Raw genomic sequence first — 22,111 nt, 5'->3', positions numbered from 1 at the left:
GACTGAGAGCTTCCCATATTTGCCCTCTTAACCACCAAGTTCCACCTCCCCATCCAGCCATTGCTCCCATTTCATCCATGCAGCCGAGGCCACGCCACCTACAAGCAACGCTCACCTTCTGCCCTTCTCCAACACCAAGTCCCTCCCAGCAGCAGAAGCCACACTCAGCACCCACACCCCCCCCACTTAAAGCTGCCCTTGTGTCCTTGCAGAGGACAGGGCCCCCTCACCCAGGCTGCAGCAAGTCCCACCAACAGAGCTGCTCTTCTCACATCCCCACTGCCACCCCCGTGAAGGCAGAGCAAAAGGGACTTCTAGAGTCAGGAATCCACTCAGCATCTGGGAGCAGCACCAGTTCTTCCTTTACTACCTGTAAATAGGAGCCATACCTTGTCTGCAACCAGTATTTAGGGTTCCTCATTGTCTGCACCAAGGGTAGACCATACAGAGAGCCTCAACAGCAGCACTGGGCACTTGGGAAGGCCTCTTCAGAGAGGCAGCCTCCATCTCCACCAAGCACTGCTGTTTGAGAGATGCTTTCAGGGGGTGACAGCTCTCCCTGTATCTGGTCCATTGGTGGCTTCCCGAGAGCTTGCAGCCACCCCAAGATGCTCCTTACCTGCAGGGTGTGCATGAGCACGACCCCGACACCCAGCCAAGGCTGACCTGTGTCCCTCCTCCCCACTGAGGACACAAGGGGAGGACAGAAGCACTTCTCTTTATTGGGGTGGGGAGTTACAGGGGCACCCCAGGAGGGCAGCTGCATTTTCTGCACACAAGAAACAGTCCCAGAGCAGTTAAGCTCAGCATGGTGGCAGCTGCGAGCACGGCAGCTTGGACCAGCATGGAAAGTCCTTCAGCAGCACCTGGAAGACACAAGAGACTCTCAGGGGCTGCAGCAACAGGACAAGGGGTGATGGGTTCAAACTGAAACAGGGGAAGTTCAGGTTAGATCTAAGGCAGAAGCTCTTCCCTGTGAGGGTCCCCATCCCTGGCAGTGTTCAAGGCCAGGTTGGACACAGGGGCTTGGAGCAAGCTGCTCCAGTGGAAGGGGTCCCTGCCCGTGGCAGGGGTTGGAGCTGGATGAGCTTTGAGCTCCCTTCCAACCCAAACCAGGCTGGGATTCTATAACAGACATTAGAATGTCTTTTCACCACCCATGAGGGGATGGACTCACAGCTTCAGGAAGGAGTCCCCCTGAATGTCTCCTGATGATGCTACCAGAAAGCCTCCCCATGAAATCACAGTAGATTCATGACTCCATCAACCTGGAGCCACCCTCAGATGAGACCCGAGGACACAATCAAACAGAAAACCCATGCACTTACCATGAGCCTTCCCAGCTGGTGCAAGACCTCCTGAGGAACTCCATAATCCCCGAGCTGAATCAAGGATTAACAGTGGTCCAACCGAGACTTCAGCCTCTGCCGAGGACCCACCTAAGAGGAGATGAACATGACCGAGTTCACAGGGGAGGCAATTCCTGCTTAGCCTGGATTTCAGGGCAAGGTGGACCCTGCAAGAGCAGCTTCCTGGTAGCTGTGAGGGTAAGGACACGCAGCCACCGCTACTTGCTGGGGTAGAGCCGAGCTTGCCCTTAAGGCGAGATGCATTTGGTAAAGACCTTCCAGCATCTCAGCTACCCCATCCTCGATGGTCGCCCTGCCCTGGGGGTGCGCAGTGGCTGCACAGAGCCCTACCTTGCTTGGAGGAGAGGTCTCTCCTCAAGCGTCTCCCTGGCCATCTGGCTGCAGGGTTGGGTCTCCGGGAGTATCCTCCATACAATGGGCAGTTGCCGGTCTCACAGCAGCTACAGATGTCTCCAGTACCCTCCACAGGAGCCCACCTGAAACAGAATGAGCTGTAAGCCCTCTTCTGGAGGCTGGTCCCATCCCTGTGGGCATCAGGTACTCACAGGCTGCTGGCTTTGTTGAAGGAACAGGCCTTATTCAATGGGTCCGGGGCTTGGTCAACTGGGGAGACCTTCAGGTGGCAGGTGATGTAGATCTGGAAGGGAAAAGAACCAACATCCATGATTGAACTTGTCCATGCACAGCTTCTGGACACACTACAGGAGGTGGGATGGGTACCACATCTCACCAAGTTCCTTTCATCTCCCGCAAACCGGAACGCATCAACCATGAACTGCAGCGTTTCCTGCCTTGGCCTTGGAGAGATGAAGGCTGAGGTGGTGTCATCCAATCTCCCATCCACCAAGCACCTGGGCAAGGGTCAGAAGTCATGGGCAGCCCAACCAGCCCCAGGAGCACCACCACCACTCGGCACTGCAGCCCTTACCCGCTGAGGTCAACCAAGGCGTATCGGGGTGAGGAGTTCCTGTCTGGGCTCAGAGTAGCAACGCAGTCATCCACAAAGAGCCTCAGAGGTATGTGGTTCCCAGCAGCCACATCCGCCTGGAGGTGCAGGCTCTCCCCCAGCTGGAAGCCATTGGATTGTCTTTCAGAGCTCCAGTCATCTGGAAGGTAGAGCCAAGAACCTCGCACGCCCCTTAAGTGAGCAACAACCCCACGGGTCCCTTCCGCAGGATGGGATTTTAGCCCAGATTCAGCCGTTTGGGCTCTCGGCACATGGCCGAGACCTGGCAGGAGCAGGGCAGCCAGGTCTGCACCCACCGTTCATGAGGCGCAGGGAGAACATCAGCTTCTCCTCTGCTGACAAGGTGGAGCGGAAGGGAGCCCACGTGGGCCGGACGGCGCTGCTGCTCACGTTGCTCCTCCTAAACCAGGGAGAGGTGCGTTAAAGATGGCACCATCCCCACGGGTGCGTCGGGGCAGAGACACAGCCCCCATTTGCTCACCTGGGATAGTGGCACTCAATAGGAACCACAGCTGGATTGGTCCTGACAATGACCAGGTTGCCAGAAGGAGTAGGTTTGTAGGACAAGTTCATTTTGTAGATGAAGGAATCGGGGGTCATCTGCAAGGAAGGTTTGGGAGAGGTGAGAAGCCAGTAAAACAAGCACATCAACCAGCACCATCAGATGCCCAGCACTGATCGTGCTAAGACACACAGGCCCACCAGCTGGAAAAGCACAGGCTGCCCTCCACATTCCCAATCCAGTACATACAGGGCACCACGAAGCTCAGTACCAGCATCCCAACAAGGTGCCAGCCCCACAGGTCAGACTTTGGCACCCCAGTGAGCACCCACATGAAGCGGGTCAGGGCTGTGGGACAGCAGGTCTGCAGACCTCCTCCCCAGGGTGGGCTGGGGCACAGCAGCTCCAAGCAGCCCTTCCCCTCTCCTGCTGAGGAGGGCAGCAAGCCCCATTCCCAGTGACACTGCAGTGTAAAGCTCTGCTCGTTTCTCCCCTGTGCTCATCCAGTTACATGGCATGCACATCCCATTACAACTGAGCCATAAACCCATCACAAGCCTTGTTGAGTGTGAGCCTCATCTAAGGCTTGAGGAGCGTACCCAGGCTCTAAGACACAGGTCTGCAGCGGTCACACCACCCCTCGCTGGACATCTACTGCCTCCACACAAGGCCCCTCCTCACCCCAAACCCTGCCACCACCTTCACCGGCTCACTCCTAGGACACACATGAATCGGGCAGCACAGCAGCACGTCGCTCCGACGCTGCCCACCACAACCCCCATTCACCACCGCAGTGCTGGGGTCCATTCCCCACGCAGCACTACCAGCGGTGCCGCAGCCCCTCACCGCAGCGCCCCGCCTCACCTGCAGGGTGCTGCCGCACTCGTGCAGCGCGGCCACGAAGGTCACGGTGCTCTCAGCATCGCTCTGGGCCCCCGGCCGGCACCCAGCCGAGCCCAGGCTCAGCTCCGCAGCCCGGACCAGGCGCCCCGTGCCAAAGAGGTCCCTGTGCACCGTGACCATCACCTGCGCCTCCTGGCACCGCACAGCCACAGGGTGCGGCGGGGCTGCAGCCTGCAGCTGGGACACGTCCACCCATGCCCAAGGCTGGGAGAAGGAAGGAACGCGGGGCCGGCTCCAAGAGGAATCCCCCCGCATCCTCAGAGCCCCAGAGTCCCTTTGAGGGAAGCCCCAGGGACTGTAGGACACTGCTTCAGCCAATGCCCAGCAGAAAAGAGCAACCACCAGACTGCCTGCAGACCCCATCCTGACCCCAGGATAAACCAGCTCATAGGGAAGGTGCTGCCCGGGACCCTTTTATACCAGATGGGGACACCTGGGGGCTGCAGGAAGGCCCCCACCCAGCGAGGAGCAACTCAGGACAATGGGACCCAGCTGGGATCATCCCTCCCTCTTAGAGCATGGAGGGTGATTTCCTTGGACCTGCACCTGGGAATTGCCCCGGAGCAGTTTGTTCCAGGTCTCTTTGTCTTGCCTGCTTGGGGTGGCACCAACCACTGCCACCTCGGTGGCCAACTGGCTACAAGCCCTCTGCTTTTGTCCCTTGTCCTTCTGCCTGTTTCCTTCTTGTTGCATGAGACGGAACCAGTTTTGGCCACCCACATGGCAAGGGCTCAACAGTCAGGCTCCTACAAGCGTTTCTCCCCATATCATCAGCATCAGTGATTCCCCAGATCCCAGTTCCTGGAGCATCGTTGAGGTGGCACGTTCAGAAATGGAGAGGAGTTGGGCTGCAGGATCCACCTGGGCTCTGGCCCGGGGGTGCTGGTAATCTGTCCATGCTGGATTTCATGCCTATCTGCCCTGGGTAATTGTGTGTCAAGTAATGAAGGCATCATAACCGATGTATTTGCATAGAAAGCAGAGGTACAAAAGCCGATAGTCCCATAATAGTAGCTGATAAGTGAATGGCAGGCGTAATCAAGAGATTAATTGGCCCTCGTGTGTTAATTATGCTAATTGGCACAGCTGCTCATGTGTGCAGCACGGTGACTAACGGCTCCACAGCCCCATGTGAGCTGGATGAAGAGCTTGGGGTCACCCGAAGCTGCTTGCTGCAGTGGCAGAGCCCGGCGAGGGGGGTCCCTCTGACATGGGGGTGATGCCCTGTGCACAGTGGTGTGGCTGGACAAGACAGGAGGGTGCTTTTAGCCTGAGTGGTTGCATTCATGGTGTGTTTGTAAAGGTGCTTTACAAGGGTGCCCATGGAAATGGGGTTTATTGGCTGAAGCATCTTCCCCCTGGCCCGTTAGGATCCATGGGGTGGGATTGGGAAGGGGTGACCGGCACCATTCTCTGGTAGGGGAGACTGCAGCGATGAGCTGGGTGAGAAGAGCTCCCACTGAGACCATGGGGGTGCATCCAAATTCCTGGTGGGATCTCCTTCCTTGCTGGCACATACATGAGGCACTGGCTGTTATCTCCCTGCAGCATGAATAATGCCACACCATCCTTCTCTGGCATGATCTCCGTGTCCCGGCCTTGTCCCTGATATATTTATGAATGATGAATAAATGATACAACAAGAAAAACCTCTCTGGCAGCTCAAGCCCTCTTTATTAATTCAGCAAGCAGCAGGGTTTCTCCAGCCCCAGCTCATCCCTGTGCTAGGTTGATGTCTTTCATGCCTGAAGCTGGGTTTGTTCATGGGGGCTCCTGCAGCCAAAGGCACCCAGGAGACTGGGAGGTGATGCTGGTGCTGCCCACAGCCCCGTCACCCAGCCTGGCAGCAGGACATGGCACTGGGTGTCCAGGGGCTGATTCACCCAGCCTCCTGCAAACCACCTTGATGGGGACCCAGGTCCACACGCATGGGTGCCTGCACCCCTTTGCTCCTGTTCCAAAGGGAGAGGTGCAGCTCCTCCAGGTACCCCAGGAACCACGCTCAGCCCGAGCCCCGTGTCCCACACTAACAAACCCCAAGTTTCCCTGCTCTGAAGTGGGTTTCTCACGTCCCACAATAGCTCCAGCCAAAGGCTGACAGGTCCAAACACCAGGAGTGGGGTGGTGAGAAATCAAGTCAGGAATCTGGGATGAAATGGGGATGGGAGATTCACTGGCATTAAAAGCCTGAATCTGTTGGGTGAGGAACAGCTTTTATTCTTGCTTGAGTGCAAAAGAGATCAACAGGCAGCAAACCCCCCCATCCACCACCTCCTGGCTCCTGCACCGCAGTGAAGGCTGCATCCATCACTGTGAGCCCTTCCTGGCTTCCAAGTCCTCTGCAGGCTTCCTTCAGGACTGAAGGACATTGAGGACCTTGTCCTTTTCGCTGTCCTTCCCTGGGCCACCAGGAGCTCAGGGTCTTCACTGAGCCCCTGCTCGATGGGGAAGGCCGCTTGCCCCCCATCCACGCTCCTTGGAAAGCCTTCGGCTGAGCAGGACGAGCGCCGCGGTGGAAGCCTTTGCTGCGCGCTGTAGGAAGCAATATCGCATCCTCCCTTTGGGATGGCTCTGTTATGAATTCTCCATTTGTCTACACAATTTCAGCTCGTGAGATGAGAAAAGTTGTTTCTCTGCCAGGCCTGGCGAGGAACTGCACTGTCAGTGCCTTTCCCCTCATCCAAGGGGTCTATTTACCAGGGTGCTTTTCCACTGGAGTGTTAAATACTGTGTTTATAGGGGAAGTGAACCCTCCGCTGGCACTGTTCAAACAACAGCTCCTTACCTGCGGCACCGCAGGCCTCTCTAAGGCTCATTAAGCAACACCAACCTCTCTTCAGTGGTCCCGGAGAAAACGATGCTGCCGCCGAGCCTGCAGCGCACCGGCTCGGATCCCGCTGCCGGGGGGATGCGGTGTCACCCATCACGAGCAACGAGGGTAAAACAGCGCTGAAATGATCACAACGTGACACTGAAACGTCCCCATGCCAGGCACCCCAAGGGGAAGCGAACCCCGCTTGGCTAACACAGGGAAAGGGGAATGGGAGTTGGGAAAGTGCTCATTAATCCTCCTGGCTGGAGACAATTCCTGCACGCCAGGTAGTGCTTTTTCAAGCAGCATCACTGTTTCGCTTCCAACCTCTCTCCAACGACTTCTGAGTCACTGCAATAAATACTCCCCGCGCTTGCTTTCTGCTTCAGAGCCCTTCTAACTGCTGATGGATAAATTGCTGGAGTTACCCGGGATAAATCATGCAGGGCAGACAAATCTGTAATTAAAACGTCTCTCAACCCCTCAGTTAAGGCTGCCTCAGAGGGACCGGATGCATTGCAGCTGCTGGGAATAACCTGCTTGGGATTGGGCTCTGAAAAATGGGTCCTGGGAGGAGAAAGTGACCATTCCACGCAGCTCCCTTGGGAATACCGTGGAGCTGCTTCATTCTCCATCAAAAGGACCGGGGTACCGGGACTGATGGCACAAGTGGGGAGCTTCTCAAGACCTTTTAGTGGCTGAAATGGAGCTTTTGAGTGTGCCAGCGTTTTGCATTGGTGCGTGGAAAGCAAATCGCTGGCGCGGAGCTGGGTGGTTTCTCCATCCCAGTTGTTGCACTGGGAGGAAACAACAAATCCTGGATGTTTAGACCAAACTGTGGGGAGGGAATGCTGCTTCCCAGGAAAAGCCACCAGCAGAGGTAGAAAGCGATGCTAAAATCCCTCTCCTCCCAGTCTCACAGCCCTGGCCTTGGGGCTTTGCTCCTTGCTTTCAGCAGCAGAGTGCAGGAAGATGCAGCCCAGGGGCAGCTTCTGGGCTCTGCTTTTCCTGCGAAGGCCACATATTACATTTAGAGCATCCTTAAATCAGAGCCAGGCTGCTCTGAGCTGAAGTCAGGTCTGGCCTGGCAATATGGGGGCTACGAATTGGCTGTTTGGGTGCAGCGCAGGAGCTGGATCCTGCTCATCCTGACGGAAGGCACATCACCCCATGGAAATAACCCTGGGTTTTCAGAGCATCCCCGTGGGGACACAGGCCCATCTGTGAACTGGGTCAGGACGAGGGGACAACAGGGACAGGCAGCAACCCTGCCCCGGCACCGCAGGGGCATCCTCCACCCCGTCCCATGCCCCTAAGGTGCTCAGGGGAAGGCAGCCACCAGGCTCAGCATCTCCATCCTCCCCTCTCTCTGCAATGAGGTCACGGGAAGGAGCAGGGATCAGTTTATTGACGGGGAGAAGGGAGCTGCATGGATGGGCGCTGGGGACAGCCTGGCCCAGCAGCCTGCAGTCAGCTGCCAAACGGGACTGCGTGGCTGGGCTTTTTACACACGGAGGGTGCGTGATGAACTCGCAGCCTCGCCTGCTCCCAAGAGAGGAGAGCAAACGCGAGCGAGCTGAGCTCCAGGCAGCTCCCAGGGCTGGGTCTGCATCCCCGTTGAATCCCGCTTCCATGCCTGCCCCGTTTGCCGTTACCCTGGAGCAGCGGGAGCAGGATGTTGGGAATGGGAAAACGCCTGCGTCGTGGCTGACCAGCCTTGTCCCTGCCTGGCTCTCATGCACGGCACCCACACACCAGTGTGTTGCATTGAAACCTTGACCAAGAGGCCGGATAGTTTCCTCCCCCCCAAAAAAGACCCACCATCCTGACAGCTCCAAAAGCAGGATGGCACCTGGGGACAAGGGGACAACTGAGCTCCTCCTGGGGTGCTTTACCCCATGCCAAAGCCCAGCGCCTCCTCCCAGGGACAGCGGTGAGGGGCTCAGCCCCAAGCAGAAGCACAGCTTGGGCTGGCCCATCATCCTGAGCCACCTAAGCAGTACTTCCCCTAAGCTGCCACAGCTTCAACGGTGATTTTTCTCCCTCGCCACCCTCAAGATCTCCCTTCCCTGCATGGCCCAGACCCAAAGAGATGCCCCCAAACCTTCCAGCTGGAGGAGACATCCCCAGTGATGCTGGCACCAACTCAACACCTTTAAAGATGCCCTGGATGTGGGGACAACTCACCCCACCACGCACCAAGGAGCTGGGGATGATGATTTCATCCTCAGCCCAGCGCCTCGATGCTAATATTAATGCTGCTGCTGAGCACCGGGTTGAAAACTGCACCAGCTCTGAATGCAGGCTGTAGCTCAACCCCCCTAAATGAACCCACCATCATCCCCTTCCTAAGACACCAGCTCATTTCCCCCTTCTTTGCTTTTAGAAACAGTTCTTCTATAGCACATGATGCGGGCAGGCAGCAATCCAGCACTGGAGTGGCTGTCTCCCTGTGCTGAGTGATGGATGAGGGCAGCGTAAGGGCTGTGGTGGCAGCAGGGGACAAAAGGACAGGGCTGAAAGGGGGACATAAGGGTTTGGGTTGGAAGGACCTTAAAGCTCATTCAGTTCCAACCCATGGACCCCTTCCACTCGAGCAGCTTGCTCCAAGCCCCTGTGTCCAACCTGCCCTTGAGCACTGCCAGGGATGGGGCAGCCACAGCTTCTCTGGGCACCCTGTGCCAGCGCCTCAGCACCCTCACAGGGAAGAGCTTCTGCCTAAGAGCTCATCTCAGTCTCCCCTCTGGCAGGTTCAAGCCATTGCCCTTGGCCTGTCCCTACAGGCCCTTGTCCCAAGCCCCTCTCCAGGTTTCTTGTAGCCCCTTTAGGCACTGGGGCTGCAATAAGGCTCCCTAGAGCCTTTTTTGAGCCCAGATCCCCCAGTGCCATTAACAGCCTCAGGGACAAATCCAGGGTTAAACTCTATTCAGGAATAAGTGGAATTAACTCGTTTCTTTTCTGTGAATTTGGGACAGAACAGAATCAGATGACTGAGAAAACTCAACTCTTTTTCACCTGGTTTTGTGCAGTTGCTTCAATGGATCTTTTTAACCCTTCTTAGACCATGGTGAGCTGGAAATCATTGTCCAAACCAAGCCCCCCCCCCCCCCCCATTTATTTGTCAAGGCACAAAATTCCCCTTCAGATCCTGGATTTTAAATAAAACCAAAACCCAGCACAAGAGTCCTCGAGGGACTTCACCCCCGGAGCAGGACCAGGGCCATGCCACCTCGGTCACCCTGGCAGCTTGGATGCCCCAGGTACCCAGCAGCAGTGGGAGGACCCCCAGACACGTCCTGGGGCAATGCCCCCCAATCCCATGCTCAGCCCCATGCACCAGCTGGGTTTGTCCTCACCAGTGCTTCAGCCCCCAAAGCAGCACTGTCACCATGGGGAGGCCAGGGGGGCTTCACCCGGCCAGCAGGTCCCCCCCCAACCCTGCCTTTTGTCACCTGGGATAATTCAAGGCAGGAGGTAACCGCCCCGAGGGCACTTTGCATTTAAGGCAGAAATGAAAGTCCAGTGGGAACCACAGTGGTGCAAGGGGACAAAAGTCATCCCCACACATCCCCAGAGTGGTACCTCCATCGGGGACAAGAGCACCAGCTCTGCCCCACCACGCCTGGGAGTCCTGCACGCCCCATCCATCTTCCCGGAGCCTCCAGGGCTCCGTGTGTTGCTCACTGAGCCCATCACCACTCTCAAGGCCTCTGGGCTTAGAAAGGGCAGCAAAGTTTGCCCTGGAAGGCACCTGGAAGGTGGCTGGCTCAGCTGCAGCCACGCAGGAGCAGGAACAGAGGGTGATGGGGAGCGGGGGGGAATGGTCAACCCTGGTTGCTCTCGGCCCCACGTGGGGATGGACAGATGGACAGGGAAGAGCCTCCACCCCACATCATCCCTGGGAAGGATGCGCCAGCCCTGGGGGCTCACTGGGGATAGAGAGATTCAACCAGCCCCAGGGCACCCCAAAGACAAGACTGGGGACAGAGGAGGGTGACGGGGCTCAGGATGAGGGGTGGCAGCAGCTCCGTGCCCTTGCCAGGGGACCTGGAGCTCATCCCCACTGCAGCTGGTGCAGGGCACAGGGCGCTGCCTGGGGGCGTCCCAGCTCCCATCAGTCGATTTCTTGCTCATTATCTGGGGAGAAAAAGAAAAGACTGAATGAAAACGTGCAAAGACGTTAACAAAGAGTCATTCCCAGGCCCAAGTGAATGAGCTCATCCAGCTGATAACTGCCCTGGCCTGTCCTGGCTCTGGAAAACTGGGATCCCCACCCCCAGGGCTGATGCCAGCCCCAGGTAAATCACCCTAGGCACATGTAGGTGTGTTTTTATCCCTCCATCCATCCTCCTGGATAGACAATCCCCCCCCCCACCGGCTGGCAAACCCTGGGAGATGTCATTATCCGAGCTTTATTGCTCCTGTAAAAGTGGTTGAGGTGCAAGCAGGTGTCTTTGACATGGGGTTAAGGAAACAGGGCCCACTGTGGCTGTGAAGCTGAGCGTGGTCTGGAGAGGGAGATAAGGGCAGGGAAGAGGAAAAAAAGGAGGAGAAGTGGAGCTGGCTGATGCTTCAGTAAAGGTGGGAAGAGGAAGGGAGAAAAGGCTTTTATTAACTTACTGGTGGGGAGGCAGAAATGGCATGAGAGGAAAACCAGGGCTGTTAATAAAAGAGGAAGGAGGGTTAAAGGAGCAGAGAAGAGTGGCAGCAGAGGCCAAGCTCTGCCTCTAATAGGAAAGGGAATGAATTAAAAGATTGAGATCTTGGAATGAGGATGAGCAGGGCTGAGCAAGCATGGAACACACTGGAGTGCGTCACAGGGCTGGGGTGCATGATGGGCTGGTGGCAGCACCGAGCCAGGATGTTGGAAAAAGGTCCTCAAAGGTAAAACCAGGAGCTGGGGCTCCACTTCCCACGAATTCCCATCAGGAATTCAGCATCAGGCTCCTGCTGGGGAATTCTGCATGGGGAGGGATGCAGCTCACGCAACGTGAGGACCAACTCCATCCCTTCCTCTCCTCTTGGCAACACTCAGAGACAGACCCAGATTCCTCACAATGACCCAGGCTGGTGGCAGGAGGCTTTTCCTGCCCCCCACCAGTGTCCAAGAAAAGGAAGGATAAGAGAAGAAACACCATGTCAAAGCCATCAACTGCATCACTCCATCACTGCTGGGAGATGCGAGTGGTGGCCAGGGCAAGTGCAGCCCTAACTGGAATGGAAATGGGTGATGGGAAATAACTGATCTAAGAAAATCTGATTGAGAACTGGGGGAGAAAATGAAATAAATATGAACAAATTAAGACACACACACACCCCACCCCCCCAGAATCCAATGATGGATGATGGAGACGCAATAGATGCTTTCCACTTAGATCATCTCCAGTGCTCTTAGGAAGAAACCCTCATCATGAGCCAGCTCATGGTCCTACGCTGTTGCCTGGCAAATGCACTCACCCTCTTTGATCTCTGTGCTCTTCAGGAGCTGCAAAGCTGCAAAAAGCAGATTAGCACTTGGTCAGTCAAGGAGGAAACAACCAAGAGCCCTGTTTTGGGCAACCCACCCCACTAATTGCCGATTTCCACTGCAAACCAACCCTGGTCCCTAAATCTCACCGGCAGGAAGGAGCCAGCATCGCAAGCGGGCTCCTGTACAAGCAGATAAAGGCAATCACTGGGCACATAATTCACCTGTTTGATGACAGCAGAGCATCACAAGCACTCTACTCTTTAGAGATAGGGTGGTGCACTGGGGAGCGGGCGAGCACAGGGGGCTGAGCACAGATGGAGGATGTAAAGCACACCGCGGTGGCACAAGCACATGTATATGATAAGCATCATGCACCCACCTGTCTTGGGTTCTCCCCCCTCCTCATCCTGCTCCTCCGTCCCTGCAAAAGAGCAAGCCAGAGAGTGTGAAGCTCCACCCCAGCTCCCTGAACCAGCTCTGGTGGGTGTCCCTTGTATCGCTGCCATCCCCAGTGCTCAGAGCCACCCATGATCACCCCATATCCCAAGGTCTGCTCAGGAGCAGGTGCTGCGGAGCCACTGGTGATGCTCATGGAGGAGGTGAGTGGCACCCACCTGCACCCAGCACCCCACGGTGGGGATTCCTGCAGCACAAGGCTGGGCTGGCCTGGCCCATCCCCTACAAGCAAAGCAGGAAAAGCCACAGCTCCGGGTGATGCAGCGCAGCCGCTCGCCTCCCTATTTATAGCACAGCCACCATCTGGAGCAGTGCTTGGCAAGGGGCTTAGCAGGGAGACCACGGATCCCCCAACGCCTCCGGGACACCCCATCAGCACTGAGGGATGAGCATCCCCTTCACACCCACCAGCTGCCACCCTGTCTGGGAGCCCAGGAGCTCTGCACCCCATGGGTAAGATCTGCCACCGTGCCAGAAAGCCCAGCAAAAATCACTGCTCCTGCCTCCCGTGGCTGCCAGGCCCACAGGCAGGGGCCCTGCCTGGGTTCTGGCTGACCAAGAGTGACAGCAAAAGGTTATTGCTATGGGCATGCAGCCATCAGTGCAACACATCACGAGCTGGGAGCTGTGTCTTGATGGTAAAGAGCTGAGGTCAGCTGGCCCGGGGCCACAGCTGAGCATCACAGCACTGCAAATCCCCTGGCCAAGGGGAAAACACTCTGTTAGAGGGGGAAAAATATATATTATTCTATATATGTATCTCCTGCAGACCATTCCCAGGATAAAACTCTCTTGGTCCCCACTGCTGGGGGGACCCCACAGCCAAGCATCAGGGGATATGGGCACAAGACAGAGAGAGGAGGAGCGAGACAGGAACCCCTGGGGGGGAAGGCTGCAGGTCCCAGCCCTGCAGCATGGAGCTGGCAGGGAAAGGCTCTGGCAGAGCAAACGCCTCGGGAGGCAGCAAGGGGAAACAAATGGGAACACCAGGAAAGCTGCTTCTGCAGCCATTTCAGAGCACGGCAGCTTTTTACAGCAATAAAACCTCCCTCTTTTGTGCAAACACGTCCCCATGATAATAAAAAAGCCCAAAAATACCCCAAGCCACCAAAGAGGAGGATGCAGAAAACCAGAGCGTGGAGCATCTCTCTCATGCCATTTCAGTGTCAAAGCACTCGGCGTTTCCATGGTGGCAAGCGCTAAAAGCACCTTCTCAAGAGGAGATGCTCCACGCACACCCAGTTGTGGGTACCCGACATGCAGAGGATGCTCGGAGTAGGGAGGTGAAAGGGGGAGAAGGAAAAGTAGGGAGCACTTTCACTGGGGAGGGGGAGTGGGGGGGAGGAAAACCCAGTGTATGTTTGAAAGAGCTGCCTGGAGCAATGCACGCAGCCAGCACAGGTACAGATCTGCTGGTGCCCACTGACCCCAGCAGCTCCGAGCATCTCTTCATCCTCTAACAGACGCCACCACCAAGGCAAACCCACGCTGGTTAAAATTTGCCCCGGCTCCCCCCATCCATGGCCCTCTGCAAACCTCATCCCTTTTCCAGGGGGGGAAATCACCACATTACCTGCGTTTTCCTCCTCTTCCTCACAGCTCTCGCGGATCTTCTTCTGGCACACGTAGGCCAGGACGATGAGCAGCCCCACGACGCAAATGGCAAGTCCCACTGTCACCCAGAGAGCCACGGCAGGGAAGGCGAGGTGTTGGCCTTGCAGGGGGAGGAGAGGGAGATACCACCACAGTGAGCAGTGCTCCTACAGGGGGGATGCGTGCCCAGGGGACATCCCTATGGAAGGAGTTGGTGGAACAAGAGGTGGTTTTGGAAGTAAAACCATTGGTGCCTCTGATTAAGGCCTCCCCCAGCAGGTCTGGATGAGCAGAAATAGCAGGTTGAGGCACTCGTTAAAATACTTCATTAACTTTTAAGTCATTGCACATAATGAATTCAAAAGGCAGGCTGAGCTTTCACTTGCTGGGGAGCTCCAAAGAAGCATCAGATGATGCAGCACCTGCTCCCTTTCCCCTCTCATCTTAGCCCAGGAAGGATGGGGACACCTTCCCCAGCATCCAGGACAGCCTGGCAGGGACTGCCAGGACTTGGGGCTATCTCCTGGAGAACCAGAATTCCATTTTTTCCCTATAACAGTGCTCCTTCAAATGAAGTCTTGCCACAAACCCTGCCCCTCCACAGATGTCACCCCAAGGCTGACCATTTGCTCATGAGGCCATACAAAAGCCACCCCCTCTCCCCAGCCAGCAGCATCCACACAGGTTTCCCTGCAAGAGTTTGCTGCATCCAGCCAAAACATTAATGCTCCACCAGGGACCCACCTTCCCAAGCCAGTGCTGTACTGAGGGTAATGAAAGAGCAATTAGTGCTGAGGAGCACACGAGGTTCCAAAGGCATCCAGGAGGGCAGAACTAGAATGGACCAGGTGCCCAATGAACTTCTGCAGCCTGTATTTTTGAAGCAGGATTCCTGCAGCTGGGATGGAGAACTCCAAACCCCAGAGCATCCTTAGCATTGCTAAGGAGAAGACAAGCACCGTGCCCTGTGCTGGCTTAGACTGGGATGGGCCAACTAGCAAAGTGAGAGACTAAGAAATAAGGATGCTCACTCTAGCTGGGACGCTGGCCTGGGGTGACAGGGAGGACAGCACAGCCTCAAGTCACCCTTGCAAGTCCACGGGGAGAGAGGATGAGCAGAGATACAGGGTAGCAACCCCAGGAGGGATCCCAGTGCCACCACAATCTTTAGGCAGTGCCCTTCACTTCCCTTCCCCAGTTTGGGCCCCACAGGCTCACCTGTGATGGTGACAGAAGCTTGGGTCTCCTGCTGCAGCACCGGGTTCCGCACCACACAGGAGTAGGTGCTGCTGGGCTCCACCAGCACCTGGAGCATGCTGTGCACGTCAAAGAGACCTTCTTCATTGGCCACCTGGGACGTGGTGATGTTCTCTGTGATGCTGCTGCCCTGGCTGTCCTGCCAGAGGACGTGGGCCTCAGGGTAGCCACGGGAAGCGTGGCAAGTCACCGCTGCCAGATCTCCTGGCTTCAAGTGCTTGTTAGGCTCCAGGTTCATATGGGGCTTGGAGTAGGGAGCTGCAAGGAAGAGGGCAGCCAGCATGAGCAAAGGATCCAGATCATAAGGAACCCAATGAGGCTGGGCAAGGACAGACTCTTCCAGCTGACAGAACCAACCAGATGAAGCCTCCCCAGCTTTGGTTCATGGCCCTGTTTCTGTAAGAGCCTCTACATTACTGCAGGGAAGGGACTGCAGCCCCCACCAGCAATATTTCGGGGAGATTATAGAAGCATAGACTGGTTTGGGTTAGAAAGGACCTTAAGATCATCCAGTTCCAGCCCCCTGCCATGGGCAGGGACACCTCACACTGGACCATGTCCAGCCTGGCCTTGAACATTGCCAGGGATGGAGCAGCAACAGCTTCTCTGGGCACCCTGTGCCAGTGCCTCAGCACCCTCATAGTAAAGAACTTCTGCTTTATATCTAAGCTGAACTTCCCCTGTTTCAGTTTGAACCCAGCACCCCTTGTCCTATCACTACCGTCCCTGACGAGGAGTCACTCTCCAGCATCAATGCAGCTCGCTGGTCTCTAACAGAGACCTGACTTCATGAGGAGACCATGGCAAGGCGGAGAGAGAAAGAGACTCGAGAGAGGAACAAAGCATGATGGAGAACCCCTCTTTTTGGGCAGACATGTAGGGACACCCCAACTCTCCATCCCTCACCTGCCACCTGCAGCGTCACAGCCGCGCTGTTGTGGTCCTGGACCCGGACAAAGCAGGTGAAGCTGCCCTCATCCGAGATCTCCACACGCCGGAGCAGCAGCGAGACGTTGCCATGGGCCAGCTGGTCATAGAACAGGGCTGTACGGTTGGCGTAGCCCCCACCCTGGTCTTCCAGCTGGTCCCGACCACCAGAGAAGCTATGGACCAAGCGCTTGGTGTCCGTCAGCTGCCAGATGAGGCTCAGGTCGTTGAGGCTGAAGTTGGCCTCGGGAGAGAAGGAGCAGTGCAGGGTGGCGTCTTGGCCGAAAAGAGCCACCACGGGCTCATCCGGGACCTGGATCTCAATGGCACCTGCAGGAGGGTGGTAAGGGCAAAAGCATGTGGTGGTGAGACCCTGCAGAAGCACCTCCTTAACTCTCCATCTCAGTAACATCAAAGGAAATCAAGTGATGCCCATGGAAGGGACCCAGGGGTAGGTGGCATCTCAGCTGTGACCATGGGCACCTCAAGCTGTACCCCACCAGGACAAGCAGCTTGGTTTCTTCCCATGGGTAGAGGACGCAGGTGGGTGACAGCAGTGGTGACACAGCCCCATGTCCCCAGGACGAGCCAGCAGCTTCGGGCAGCACCATGGCCAGGCTGGAAGGCTCTAGATGGCACCAGTGCTCCAGCACAATGCCAACGGCGTGCCACAGCACGATGCCAACCTCATCCCAGTGCCACAGCACGATGCCAACCTCATCCCAGTGCCACAGCACGATGCCAACAACCACGGTGCCAAGCCATGGCAGGACACCAACCCTGCCATTGTATCAGGGAGCAACGCCAACCATGCCAGGGCTGCTGGACCCTCCACACCTGGAGCTGGTCCTGGGGTGCCCATCGGCAGCAAGCAGCAACATCCTCCAAAGCAGACCCAGGGCACTTCATTCACCACAAAAAAGCTCCCCTCAGACCAAGGATTTGCTTTATGTTCCAACCTCAAAACTATTGCAGAACACAACAAAGGTTTTACCTATGGCAAATACCTCTCTGGAGACAATGGCAGCAATGAGCCATTACATTTTAAGCAGGTGGGAAGGATGAGGAGCTGTGGGAAGGAGCCAGGCAGGAGAAGAGTGCTCAGGCAGCATGCCTGGCTCTAGACTCAAGAGCATCAGGTATCCCTCCGGCTAACAGTCAATGCCAGTGGGTTTTAGGATATACTACCCAGCCTGGCCAGAATCACTGCTGAGCGTTCCAAAAGGATTCAGTCCCAGCATCCCTCCCAGGTTGACGTGACGCAGCCTGGGAGACCAGGAGATGCAGTGCACAGGGACAGATCCGGGGGAGTCAGAAACCTTCAGGATTTCCTCTTCCCTTGGCTCTGCTGTTCAGCTGTGCCATGCAGGAGGTGGTGTCCCTGCTCTGAGGGCGGCCCATGTGCACCAGAAGCCATCACACCCACTGTAAGACCCCAAAAACAGGAGAAACACCTCGTGGGTGCTGCCACCGGGGACCACGGGTCAAAGGCAGCTTTGTCAGGACGAGCGTGGCACGAAGGACACCTCCTTTGGGGTGCTGACATGCAGGCCCCACCAACCCCTAAGCCTCCCAAGCCCCACTCACCTGCCAGGCCGAGCACCAGTGCTCTCAGGGCAAGCAGCGGGCAGAGCATCCTTGGCTCGAGCAACGACTGGGAGAGGAAGCAGAAGCGAGCGCAGCCCTGGGTGTCCTCACGGGGTTTCCTCTCTCATTACAAGTACCCTGAGCTGAGGAAAAATAGAAGGAAACAATGAGATGGTGCCAGGGACCAGGGACAAAGAGAAGGGAGAAGACCGGCACCAAGCAGGGGATCCCATGCCAGCAGCACCCGGAGCACCCACCCCGTTGTGAAAGGCAGGAGGGGGTTTGCCTCCAGCCTGGAGCCAGCCAAGTCCCAGGGTTTAGGAAGCCGACGGACCCAGAGACAGCTCTTGTGCTGGAGGCGTTGGCCGGTGCCCTGGGGAAGCCACGTGAGCCTCTTCCCCTCCTCGCTGCTTCTCCTCCCCTTTTGTTTCTCTCTTTCCAAGCACAGTGCTGGGCTGTTACATCCCTGTGCTCCAAGAGGAAGCAACTCGCTCCCGAGGTCCAAAATCACTAAAAGCTAAACATAAAGAGGTCTGCAGATTCCTGTTTCTGCCACCAGCGAGAAGGCTGCGAGGTTCATCCCCACTCATGACATGGAAGTCCCTGGCATGAGGCTGCCCTGAGAAAAGGGGAATAAAATCAGAGCATCTCGGAGCTGGATGTGAGGAGAGGCGAGGGCAAGCTGCCCGGCACCGCTGGCTACCGTAGCTCGCTTCCCGAGCATCCCTCCCTGCCGTGCCTGGAGCAAGCCAGGCCCCTCGTGACCGGCATTCCTCCCTCATAGCAGGAGCTGCAGCCAGCATCACCACTGCCGTGTCCCATCCCATCCCATCCCGGTGCCCCCTGCTCTGCCTTTAGCACCGACAAGTTCTGACACAATAGCTCCCCTTGCAATAAATCAGTGTCACGGCACCGGTGTCCCGGGGTGCAGAGGGAACTTCAGCCACCGGCTCCTTCATCCTTAAAACCCCTTTAAGTGGGGAAACAGCAGCCCTGAAGCTCTGCTCGGCTCAGTCCCATGGGGGAAACGGAAGCACAGGGCGAGATGGAGGCACGGGGGGGAACTCGGGCCCAGGGGGAAACTGAGGCACAGCTCTGCTCCAGCATGCCCTCTCCTTCCCTCCCGAGCACGAGGTTCCTCTGGGGAAAACAAATTCCCCAGCTCTTTTTCCCAAGCCATATCCCTGAATCTCACCTTTTCCCAAGGGGATGAGCCCAGAGCCAGCCCCAGACGGGTGGGAAGAGAGGGACGTGCGGTGGGAGAGGGTGACAGGGCAGTGCTCAGCTGCCCATTGCGGGAAACGTGAGTCACCTCCTCCTGCTCACCTCGGAGCGCTTTCCTTTTCCTGGGGATGCTCAAACCAATTCCGTTTTACAGGTTCCGTGATCTGTGAGTCCTGCCAGACCATCCCAGAGGAGTCCAGGGAAGGGGACACCCATGTCCCCAACCCTCCTTTCAATGGGGCTCTGGCCTTTCCATGACTCGGTTTCCCCATCCCTGCGGGACGGGCTCTGCCCCAGACCTGAGCTTCTGTCACAAGCTGGGATCTAACGAACCTCACAAACATGCTCCCATGGAAAACCAGGATGGCTGAACCCCTGGGATAATGAAACCCTCTGTTGCAGCAGGACCACAAGTCACCCTGTTAAATATTAACTACTATTGCCAAAACACTGCTCTTTTATAACACCCAAATTATCAGCTGCCAAATTATCCCCCGAGACGGTGGAAGCGCAAGGAGGGCATCTGCCGGTGTAGGGACCAGCCCGGTTTTTGCGGGAGCCCCTCGGTTTGCTCCTCTCCTCCCCGGGGTTTGTGCCGGCAAAGAGCCCGGCTCTGCTCTAGACTATTTTTAGTCCCAGCTTAACTTGTGGGTGGGAAGGAGAAGTTCCCCGCTTGCACAGCAGGACCCTGTGGGGCTGGGAGAGGGGCGGTAGACAAGAGGGGTGTGCGAACCCCGGTCCCAAGGCAGTGATTTGGGGTGCAGTGCGTGGCGGTGGAAAGGACGGGTTATTCCTCCGGGACACAAAAAGGGGAACCACCGCTTCCTCCGGAGCCGGGATCCGTCTCACGCCTGGGAGCGTTAAGCGGGGCATTTAGGGATGCCGCCTCCCCTGCACCCCCACGGGCCTCGGCGACGGGAGCCGGTGGGGACACGGCCGGGACCCCCGAGCCCCCGCACAGCCCCGGGGGCAGCTCCATTCATTGCGCCCTCCGGGAACAACGGCCGCGTGCCCAGCCCGGGCCCGCCGCAGAGGGAGCGGGAGCAGCGGCGGCTCCGGCGGCCGGGCCCTGCCCCGCGGGCCCCGCTCCCGGCTGGGACCCACCGGGACCGAACCCCCCCCCCCCAACGGCTCCGGTCCCCGCCACGTCCGCAGCGCTGCCCCCGCCCCCCCCAGCCCCGCGGGTCCTTACCGGGAAGGCGGCGGCCAACGGGCGGGAGAGGAGAGCGCGCGCCGCCGTGGGCGGGCCGCTTGCGGGGCGGCGGCTCCGGCTCTGATTGGCTGAGAGCGCTTCCTGCCGCGGTCCCGCCGGGAGAGGAGGAGGGGCCGGGGAGCGGGGGGCACGGGGATGGGTGCACAGGGATGGGGGCACCGAGATGGGGAACGGGGGGCACGGGGATGGGTGCACTGAGATTGGGGTGCGCTGAGATAGGGAACGGGGTGCACGGGGATGGGTGCACTGAGATTGGGGTGCACAGGGATGGGGGCACCGAGATGGGGAACGGGGTGCACGGGGATGGGTGCACTGAGATTGGGGCGCACAGGGATGGGTGCACCGAGATGGGGAACGGGGTGCACGGGGATGGGGGCACCGAGATGGGGAACGGGGGGCACGGGGATGGGGGCACCGAGATTGGGGCGCACAGGGATGGGTGCACCGAGATGGGGAACGGGGGGCACGGGGATGGGGGCACCGAGATTGGGGCGCACAGGGATGGGGGCACCGAGATGGGGAACGGGGGGCACGGGGATGGGGGCACCGAGATGGGGAACGGGGTGCACGGGGATGGGTGCACCGAGATGGGGAACGGGGTGCACGGGGATGGGTGCACCGAGATGGGGAATGGGGGCACGGGGATGGGGGCACCGAGATGGGGAGCGGGGGGGCACAGGGATGGGTGCACCGAGATGGGGAATGGGGTGCACCGAGATGGGGAACCAAAGCACATGGAGCCAAGGGTTACACACAGCCAGAGCATTGGGATGCACAAAGCTCGGGAACTACGGTGTGAAGCCCTCCCATCAAATCCGGGAGATGCAGACCTGGAGACCCAAGGGACTGGGATGCACCCAGCCAAGGGTATTGGGGTGCAGAGAACCTCAAAATGGGGACTCAGGCCCCCAAATGTGGGCCTAGGGTGCATGGCAAGGCAGGAGTGTGAGCATCTCCGCTGGGATGAACAAAAGGCAGCTGGAGTTTCCAGCTGCAGGGATCAGACACAGGCCACTTCCCAGGGAAAAACCCGGCTAATGATTCACCTATGCAGAGGAGCTGCAACCCCACACCGTGCTCAGGAAAAAGTGCTGCTGGAGGGTAGAGAGGGACCCCAAACAGTTGGGAGCTGCGGTGCTAGAAGGGGACACCCCTGAGGTGCTTCCACACACAGCATCTCCTTTATACAGCCTCAGGCAGGCACTAGCACCACTCCCAACATACACAGAAGGGATGTAGCCAGAGCAGGGTAGAAAGGAAGAGGAGGAAGAGCAGGGAGCTGGGCTCTTTGTTAGGGTGATTTTTCAGCAGCACGCACACACACCCACCAGATGTTTCCCCAAAGGAAGCAGCTTCTTGTTTTTAAGCTGATTTTCTTTGGGGGTTCCTCAACACCAGCAGCTCTTGTTGTGTTCTCAAAGGCTCCAGCAGAGTCAGGCCATGCCCCAGAGCCAGGTGCCCATGTGGGAGGTTTGGATCCTGTTGCTCCAGAGCAAAGGAAGCTCCTCACCCTTTTTGATTACAGAGGGGAGCAGGAACACCCAGACCTGCAGAGCTTAAAATTAAAAGGCAAATAAGAATAACCTGAAACATGCTATATTTAAAACCATTTGAGTTTTTCCCCTCACACTTCCAGACAGGGCAGGATTTTTCAGTGACAAAGCACACCTTGACCCAAGCACTTTGGCTGATAGCAGCAAGAACAAGAAAGGGTGAAACCAATGTACTTCAAAAGCCTTGCAACTAAACTGGGAGCCCTGGGCTCCATTCGAGATGTGCCCTGCAGATCAAGTGGCTTTCTCTTTCTGTGCTCAGCCTGGATGTGTGGAC

At 57.4% G+C, this 22,111-nt stretch overlaps 2 protein-coding genes across 2 annotated transcripts; both read right to left on the bottom strand.

The window, feature by feature from the left end:
* Positions 1 to 701: 701 nt before the first annotated feature.
* Positions 702 to 4,248, bottom strand: LOC130605549 (zona pellucida sperm-binding protein 3-like). The gene is made up of 9 exons (XM_057421110.1): positions 3,704 to 4,248; positions 2,819 to 2,937; positions 2,634 to 2,737; positions 2,299 to 2,476; positions 2,101 to 2,221; positions 1,916 to 2,007; positions 1,701 to 1,846; positions 1,329 to 1,439; positions 702 to 866 (listed from the first exon to the last, which is right to left on the bottom strand). The coding sequence occupies exons 1-9, from the start codon at positions 4,103 to 4,105 to the stop codon at positions 736 to 738; spliced, it is 1,404 nt and encodes a 467-aa protein (XP_057277093.1). The 5' UTR covers positions 4,106 to 4,248; the 3' UTR covers positions 702 to 735.
* A 7,688-nt stretch (positions 4,249 to 11,936) lies between these two features.
* Positions 11,937 to 21,780, bottom strand: CD276 (CD276 molecule). Its single transcript, XM_057421148.1, has 7 exons — positions 21,606 to 21,780; positions 17,845 to 17,982; positions 16,237 to 16,587; positions 15,292 to 15,588; positions 14,054 to 14,194; positions 12,404 to 12,445; positions 11,937 to 12,047 (listed from the first exon to the last, which is right to left on the bottom strand). Exons 2-7 carry the CDS (start codon positions 17,891 to 17,893, stop codon positions 11,983 to 11,985), a joined length of 945 nt encoding a protein of 314 aa, XP_057277131.1. The 5' UTR covers positions 17,894 to 17,982; positions 21,606 to 21,780; the 3' UTR covers positions 11,937 to 11,982.
* Between the last annotated feature and the right edge of the window lie 331 nt (positions 21,781 to 22,111).

Source organism: Pezoporus wallicus, unplaced genomic scaffold (genome assembly GCF_028554395.1).
Source record: "Pezoporus wallicus isolate ANWC-B61680 ecotype Strahan unplaced genomic scaffold, APGP_CSIRO_Pwel_v1 contig_7731, whole genome shotgun sequence".
NCBI classification, from domain to species: Eukaryota; Metazoa; Chordata; class Aves; order Psittaciformes; family Psittacidae; genus Pezoporus; species Pezoporus wallicus.
Note: the sequence above shows the minus strand (reverse complement) of the source record. Positions and strands in the feature narration are given on the sequence as shown.